Consider the following 8539-nt stretch of genomic DNA (forward strand, 5'->3'; position numbering starts at 1 on the left):
GAATATATGCAGTGTATTATTTGTTGAAAGTGTACTTTTGATTTGATTTGAAACTGTCTCATTGCTATATGTTTATCAATAAAACTTTGAAAAAAAAAAAAAAAAAAACTCCTTTCATGACTCTTGCTAGCTGAAAGTCTACCGCACTAGAACAGTGGTGATGAACCTATGGCCTATGGCATACATGATGTTTTTTCTTTTAAGACTAAAGATATTAACATGTGAGTTCTTTTTTTCTAAATTAAAACCTAAGGGCCAGCCAGATAGCTCAGCAGACTAAAGCACCTGCTTAGGCAGAGTGCAGCGGCCAGGGTACAATCCCCAGCACCACAAGCCGTGCCGGCCCCATCCCCAGGACAAACTGAGACGGTGATTGGGACTGAGCCTGGTGGTGTACGCCTGTAATCCCAGCACTTGGGAGGCTGAAAATAGGAGAATCACTATAAGTCTGATCTACGTAGTAAGATCCTATAGGCCCTGTACTAAATACAAAAAAAAAAAAAAAAGATAAATTAAAACCTCAGTATTCAGGTTTTTTGGCAGTGTTGACACTTTGTGATAAATAAATGGGTTCTGGTTTAGTTTGGGGACTCATTTCTAAAAGATTCACTATCCTTGCTCTAGAACTTCATACTTCACAAATGCAGATTTCCTATTTCATTACATTTCAAAATTATAAATAATGCAATCTGCCTAAATATCAAGTTTATGCAATGAAGCTGCAGTAACAGAAAACACACAACCATTAGGAAATAAAGTGAACTACAAAGAAACAGAAGTAAGTGTAAAATCAACCTCAGACCTCAGTGCCAGCCTTTTTCCTTTTTTGAGACATTAGGAAATAAAGTGACCTACAAAGAAACAGAAGTAAAGGTAAAATCAACCGCAGACCTCAGTGCCAGCCTTTTTCCTTTTTTGAGACAGGATCTTGCTGTGTTGTTCAGGCTGGCCTTGAACTCATGGTGAGCCTCCTGCTTCAGTCTCTCAAGTGCTAGGATTAAAAGTGTACACTACCATATTCAATAATTTAACTCATTTTTAAAGGATATCAATTTTAATCATTTAGTTGAAATAATATAATTAGTAATTCTAAGGTTAGGAGAACTGAATATGGATTCTACAGTCAACATAAGCCAATCTTGAAATTATGGGGTGAAGGGGGCACCAACTATAAAGCAGGACTAACTTAACTCATCTCTATAAAGAAGACATAACTTACCCTGCTAGAATTGTTTATTATAAATACATTTCCAGAATTTATCCAGGAAAGTATTACGGTGCTACTGATTAAACCTAGGGCCTCAAGCCTGTTAGCCTAGTACTCAAACACTGAGCTATATCTCCAGCTCATGAACTGGTGTATTAATTCGTGGAAGATAACTGTTCACGGCTCCGTCATGTGTCTGCCTGTTAGGTGAAGACAGGCACTGAGTCCTCCTTAGTTGAGACTATATTTTTAAGGATATATTTATAGCCTAGGTCCTCAAAAGGACAAAGACAGTGTCTCCCTTTGGAGCCAAAGGTAGGTTTGATTACATGCCTGGAAGATAATCTCTCTGTAAGGTAAAAAAGCAAGAATACTCAAAATGATTCTATTCTCTCAACACAGGATTCCTCTTAACCCATTACAAGTGCAGCTGTCACCTGACTCTCTTCACATCACCTTCTAGAAATAGGGACTTGGAAAATCAATACAAGAAAATGCTATATATTCTCACTATGCAATTTCTGTCACTAACAAAGTCCTCTGTCTCTTATCCCAAGAACCTTGCGTCTTATGCCAGAAACCATGAAAACAGGGCAGGCTAACTTGTTAGCCTCAAAGTAACTGTGGGGAGTGCTTGTGCCACAGCTGAGCCGGTGGTCAGCAAATTCCTCAAGTCTAGAGCAAAGCTGGCCCAGACACAAAATGCCAGAGGCAGACTGCATAAACAAGCTGACCTCTAGCTCAGCTGCTGTCAGCAGGTGTCAAGACTTGGTCTTTTTCCTTGGTAACTACAGCACAAATAACAGAGTCTTTAGGATTTCAGAGTTCTCAGCAAAATACTGAGGCTTTATGTTCTTGACCCCGTTATATACTTGCCCACCATCCTTTTACTTTATATAAAAATGCTGGCAGGGCCACAAGATAGCTCAGCGGATTAAGTGCCCGCCTAGGCAAGCACAGGGTCTGGGGTTTGATCCCTGACAACACATGCCATGCTAGTGCCACCCCTGGGCATGCTTAGCAGGCCACGGAGACTGGATGTAGTAACGCACACCAGTAATCCCAGCACTGGGGAGGCTAAAAACAGGAGGATCACTACGAGTCCAATCTGCATAGTGAGGCCCTGTGCCAAACACAGAAATTAAAAATAGAAAAAAAAAAAAAAAAGACTCTGGGGTTGAGACTGTCCCTAGCTCTCCTTCATCAGGTCAGGTCCCACCTGGTCCCAGCTTTCCTCTTATGACCCTTGTTTCTTCTTAATCTCCCATCATCTTCTCTCAGAACCTGCTCCCATGCAGGTTGTGCTAGGAGCATACCAAATCAACTCCATGGTTTATAACACAACTTGTTCTGTGTGTGTGTGCATGCACGTGTGTGTACCAGGAATCAAACTCAGGACCTGGCACTTGACAGGCAGGTGGTATGCTGCTTAGCAATCTCCCTGGCCCTTTGACACAACCTTTATACTTCCTATACAAAAGTAAATTATTTCTTTTTACTACACCATATCTGAGATCACACATAGATCTCATTTCAATATTAAATTCCAGGGCCGGGGAGATGGCTCAGTAGGATAAGCGCTTGACTGGCAAACGCAAGGATCTGAGTTCAATCCCCGGTTCCGCAAAAAAAAAAAAAAATAAATAAAAATAAAAATTAAATTCCAACTTCCTTGAGATGCAATTTGGTTTGTATGACCTTAGGGTTATAGTGAACTAACCCTATACACTCAGTCCTGCATCCTGTCCTCACTCTGCCCAGCAATGCGTGTTACCTCCACGCCAGCAGAGGCATCGAACACCGCCACCGCGCCGTCCAATACTCTTAGGCAGCGCTCAACCTCCAAGGTAAAGTCCACGTGGCCTAAGAAAAGCAGAGACATTCTTAGTATCTTAAAAATACAAAAAAAACCTCTGATCCAGCAGTTTCATTTTTGGATACACACACAGAAGTACTGAAAAGGGGGGTCTCAAGCAGGCATTCTTATACCCTTGTTCACAGCAGCACTATTCGTAACAGCCAAAAGGCAGAAGTAACCCAAATAGCCCTCAGTGAAGGAATAAACCAAACGTGGTGTGTACCATTGCCCCTCCACAACTACAGGTCCTGAATCTGCAGATTCAAACACTCACAAACTGAAATTTTCAGAACAAAAACAGCATCTACAGGGCCTGTCAGAGCTCAGCAGATCTGCTGAGGCAGAATGCAGCAGCTGGGGTTCGATCCAGGCATGCCCTGCTGGCCCTGCCCCGCGTCCGGGAGTGCTGAGCCCGTGATGGGGGCTGGGCATGGTAGTGCGCGCCTGTAATCCCAGCACTTGGAAGGCTGAACACAGGCGGATCACTATACGTCCTATCTATGTGGTGAGATCCTGTAGAACCTATACACCCTGTACTAAATACAAAAACAAAAACAAAAACAAAAAACAAAACAAAACATGGCATCTGTAATGAACAGGTAAATACTTTTTTACTGTCATCATTCTTTAAAAAATAAAGTATAACAAAACTTATAATAGACACTATAATATGAAGGGATACATACAAACTAAATGTAAGTATTATGTCATTTTATATGGGGGATTTGAGTATCTAAAAATTTTAGCATTTATAAGGGATCCTAATACCAAACCTTATGAATACCAAGAGACAATGATACACAGACTACATAATCTCAAAAAGAAAGGATATCCACACTACAACATGGATGAATCTTAAGGACTCCATGCCAGATGAAATAGGCCGATCACAAAAGAATAGAAACTATATGATTCTACTTATATGAGGTATCTAACAATACAGAAAACAGAACAATGGCTATCAAGGGATAGGAGAAGGGACACATGATAAGAGTATTTAATGGATATAGATTTTCAGATATGTAAGATGAAAAAGTTTTGGAGCCATTTCACATCAATAGATATATACTTAACACTATGAAGTACATGCTTAAAAATGATTGAAGTTGGGCTGGGGAGATGGCTCAGTAGAATAAGCGCTTCCCTGGCAAGCGCAAGGGCTTGAGTTCAATCCCTGGTTCCGCCAAAAAAAAATGACTGAAGTGGAAAATTTTATGCCATGTATTTTTGACCGCAATTAAAAAAAACTCACACAAGCAAAACCCCTAAATGATAAGCACCTCTGTATTAGTGAGAGCACTATACCTGGTGTGTCAATGAGATTGACTCGATAGCCCTTCCAATCAAATGTAACAGCAGCAGACTGGATAGTGATGCCTCTTTCTCGCTCCTGAGCCATAAAATCTGTTACTGTGTCACCATCGTCAACATCTAACAAGGAGAAAGATGCCGTGGTTTAGTTTTAATGGCAAATGTATTTTATTGGTACTATGTACCTGGTATAAATTTGCTTTATGAAAATATCTCCAAAAATACCTAATTTAATATCTAGGACCTTAATCTTCCTTTCTTTTTTCTTTTTTGGAGGAACCAAGGGTTGAACTCAGGCTCTTGCGCTTGCCAGGCTAGCACTTAGTCTACTGAGCCACCTCCCCGGCTCCCTAGGACCTTAATCTTTCTTAAATGAATCATTTGTCATTCTAGAAAGCTTTTCAAGCAAGAACAGTGATTTTTTTCCTAAAATTAAAAAAAAATTTTCTGAACTATGTATGGTTCGTTTCTTCCTAGCTTGATTTTTATCAACTCTTCTGATCCCCTAAGAGTAGGCAGGAAAGTGTAATGAAAGAGTATATATAGTTCTAGATTTAAATACTAACCTTGCCACTCACTACTCTATAATCTCAGGCAAATTATTTAACCTACTTTGTAACAGGGATAAAATAATAACAAGTATCTAGTCCAGTAGAAGATAAATACCTAGCTACATGGAACAAGGTATAGGAAAAATTCTTTTTTTTTTTTTTTTAGAATTTAGCGAGCCTTTATTAGCCGGTCTGGGGGCTGGCCAGTCTCATTCCACGCAGGGAGGTGCTAGCCCGCTGCACCCAGCATAGAAAAAATTCTTACAAAGTTAAATTATCCATTACAAATTCTTCTCAATACTAAATTTTCCAAGAAGAAATGTATTTACACAAATGTATAAATGTATATAAAATCTAGGGAAAATTTCCAGTTTAAATTTATGCATAAACTTTATCTTATAAGCACACTTAAATTACTCTGCTATAAAATTCTTGAATTATACCTTTTATCCTGACTAAATTCATACACAAAATATATGAAACAGTTCAAAATTCATAAATACAAGGGATCTTTACTTTATGCTATTAATTATGTCAGCACTGATGCCTTAAAACAGCCAATTTTTCCCATATTTCTGTGTATTTATAAATATGCATAACACACACATATCATTTAAACACCACAATGGGAAATAGGAAAAAAAAATGTCAGTAACTGTAAATATCTATTTTAACATGTATACATTATATCAGTGCTGCCAGTTATTCACAATATAACTGACAAAGAAAATAATTATCATTAAGAACATGAAGGCTGAATAACTGAAACTCCTAATGAAGGAGTAAGTTTCAAAGACAGAAGATTTTCATTTCATATTATCTCTTTATGAAGCTTACATAACAGATAAAAATCAATCTTAGATCAAAATCTTCCAGTTTCACTAATTTGTAGGCCTACAGAAATCCAAAATTAAGTTTCTCAAGATTCATATTTTAGAGCATTCCAATTCCCAGACTATAGATGACCAATTGGTAACCCATCCAAACATTGAAAAATCAAAAGAACTCAGATAGCTGAAATATTTCTTGTATTTCAAGCAGTGTGGACAAAGGGTACTTCATCTGCATCCAACTGTATACTTTTTTTTTTTTTTTTTGGCTGAGCCGGGGATTGAACTCAGGCCCTTGAGCTTGCCAGGCAAGTGATTATTCAACTGAGCTATCTCCCCGGCCCCTCAACTGTATACTTAAAAATGGCTAAAGTATTATAAACTATATACTTAAAAATGCTTAAAAATTTTAACACAATCAGCATTGCAAGTATAAAAACTGACAATAAGTTCCGATTTGATTTGAAACTATCTCATTGCTGTTTATCAATAAAATTTTGGAAAAAAAAAACTGACAATAAGAAGGCAAGATTATTATTAAATTTATGTAACAAATAGGGAAGCCTAACAATGTCCCATACTTTATTGTATGTCATATGCCAATTCATGTAACAGTAATTTATGAGAAATGCTTAGGAGCCTATCGTGGTGAGGATTCTTCTCCGAGTATTCTTTTCCTATATAAATATTTAGTCTCAGCCCCCTTCTGGAGAAGGTTCTGGAGAAATGGCTATATGGTGTGTATCATAAACTAGATCTTGTAAATCTTTATCTCCAGGATAGGGGTATGGCATGATCATTCAAAAACAAAACAACAACCAAAATACAAAGCTTACCCAGGGATCAACATTTGCACATCTAGCCAAGAATCACAATTTTTGCATGATTTTAAAAATTTCTTGGGGCTGGTGAGATGGCTCAGTGGTCTAAAGCACCTACTTAGAACAAGCTTAGCAAAGCAAAGGGATCAAGGTTCAATCCCCCAGAACCACATGCCAGCCAGCACCGCCCCCTGGTGGGCTGAGCTGCCCCCCCAAAAATAAATTTAAAAAAAAAATTTCTTGGGGCCAGGGAGATGGCTCAGTGGAATAAGCACTTCCCTGGCAAGCACAAGGGCCTGAGTTCAATCCCTAGTTCCGACAAAAAATAAAAAAAGAAAAATAAAAAATTTCTTGTAATAGTTAAATACTACTTGGGGGTTAAGGTAACAAAATTCTTTCCTGTTCTAAATCAAAATGTGATGTCAGATTAAAAGAAGTATGTCAACTATGTTGACAAGGAAAATATAACCTCTGATTGGTAAATTAAATCTGAATTGACAAGAACTATAACTTGCAGCTATAAAACAAACTTCTCTTATGTGGAACCTGAAACTGTGCATACGGAGTAATAATGAGAGATACTCATTCTTAAAGAACAAGTCTTCTAACCTAGGGGGCTCTTGTGAAAAGAGTCTCTAATGCCATTGCTAAGCTATGGTTTTTACTCTACACTGCCTTCTGAATAGGCTGGTGCCAAGTGGAGCCCAGGACAGCCCTGTGAGTCTCAATGTTTAGTTGAATCTAAGAAGACCCTTTGGTGGGTGCTGCAGCTACCTTATCTGTGTGTTGTGGTGTAGTCATCAATGACTCCATGCCAATGCTCAAGGCCTCTGCTAACAGGGATTGGGAAGAGAAATCCATTCTAACCTCCCAGTGATCTTGTGTATCCAGAATAGTACAATATTCTTTCTGTAGTGGTAGTTTTGCCTGCATCAATGTGAGCCATAATTCCAATATTACGGATTCTGTGTAAAGGAAGGAAAAACATACATTATGAGGTGTACATTACAAAAGTGTAAAACCAAAATATCTATGCAGTGCAAATCTCAAGGTTGTTTAGTATTTCCATAATTTATATAATTAGGTAAAAACTAAAAAAAATGGAAAATATATTGAGAATATATCTTACTACCTTACTGATAAGAGTAACAAAAGGTCTAAAACCTTAAGAATGTTGAATGTTCATTACTATGAAAAGTAGCCAGTGAAAGTGCTATATTAAAAAGGTTTTAGCATTAAATTGAGACAAGAAAATCGCTTTTGAGATACACATGCCCATCAGAGAAAACTTGTAACATTGCTCAACAATCTGAAAAAACTGGTATCAAAGATAGTACTTACTTAGCTATGGGAGGGTTAATGATGGAACGAAGGGATTTGATATCATTTCCTATTAAACCTAATGGGAAGAAGATTAAAATGCAACTGTTAAATATATAAAATTTGCCTTTAATTACAAATGAATAAATGTGAAGTAATTTAAAGCAAATGCTGCAATTACAAATAAAGACAAGCAGAATAAAACTTACCTATCTAAAATTTATTTTTCTGCAACCTACAAAGAAAGTTACGGCTGACAGCAAAAAAAAAGGAAAGAGTTTTTACACATTAATTTCTAGATCACATCCTTAGCTTTACTGTTTCTCTTGTTCTGTTTTGTTCTGCTCTGTTTTGAGGCAGGGCCAGACTGTATGGTACTGTGTAGTCCAGATTAACTTTAAACTCAGTATGCAGACTAAGTTGGCCTCAAACTTGTAATGTTCCTCCTGCCTCAGCCTCCTGGGTGATGGAATTATAAACGTGCATCACCATGCCCACCCATAGATATCTTCAGAAAAAGTAGGATTTACCCCAATCTCTATTCCTACTATCTCGCTTCATAAAACTACAGAATTAGAATTAATGTTCAGCTTGACAATACTAGTAAATACTAAATCTAAGAAAGAGGCCGGGGAGATGGC

At 37.8% G+C, this 8539-nt stretch overlaps 1 protein-coding gene across 3 annotated transcripts in view; it reads right to left on the bottom strand.

The window, feature by feature from the left end:
* The window catches only part of Gfm2 (G elongation factor mitochondrial 2), a 69185-nt gene that overhangs the window by 36306 nt on the left and 24340 nt on the right, over window positions 1-8539 (bottom strand). For 2 of the 3 annotated variants that reach the window (XM_004643485.3, XM_023703658.1), the window contains 4 exons: window positions 7920-7977; window positions 7446-7543; window positions 4371-4496; window positions 2982-3070 (listed from right to left, as the gene is read on the bottom strand). In XM_004643485.3, the coding sequence (XP_004643542.1) occupies window positions 2982-3070; window positions 4371-4496; window positions 7446-7543; window positions 7920-7977 (371 nt within the window). The other variant, XM_023703659.1, reaches the window with a different exon arrangement.

This window comes from Octodon degus, unplaced genomic scaffold (assembly GCF_000260255.1).
Source record: "Octodon degus isolate 3935 unplaced genomic scaffold, OctDeg1.0 scaffold00177, whole genome shotgun sequence".
NCBI classification, from domain to species: Eukaryota; Metazoa; Chordata; class Mammalia; order Rodentia; family Octodontidae; genus Octodon; species Octodon degus.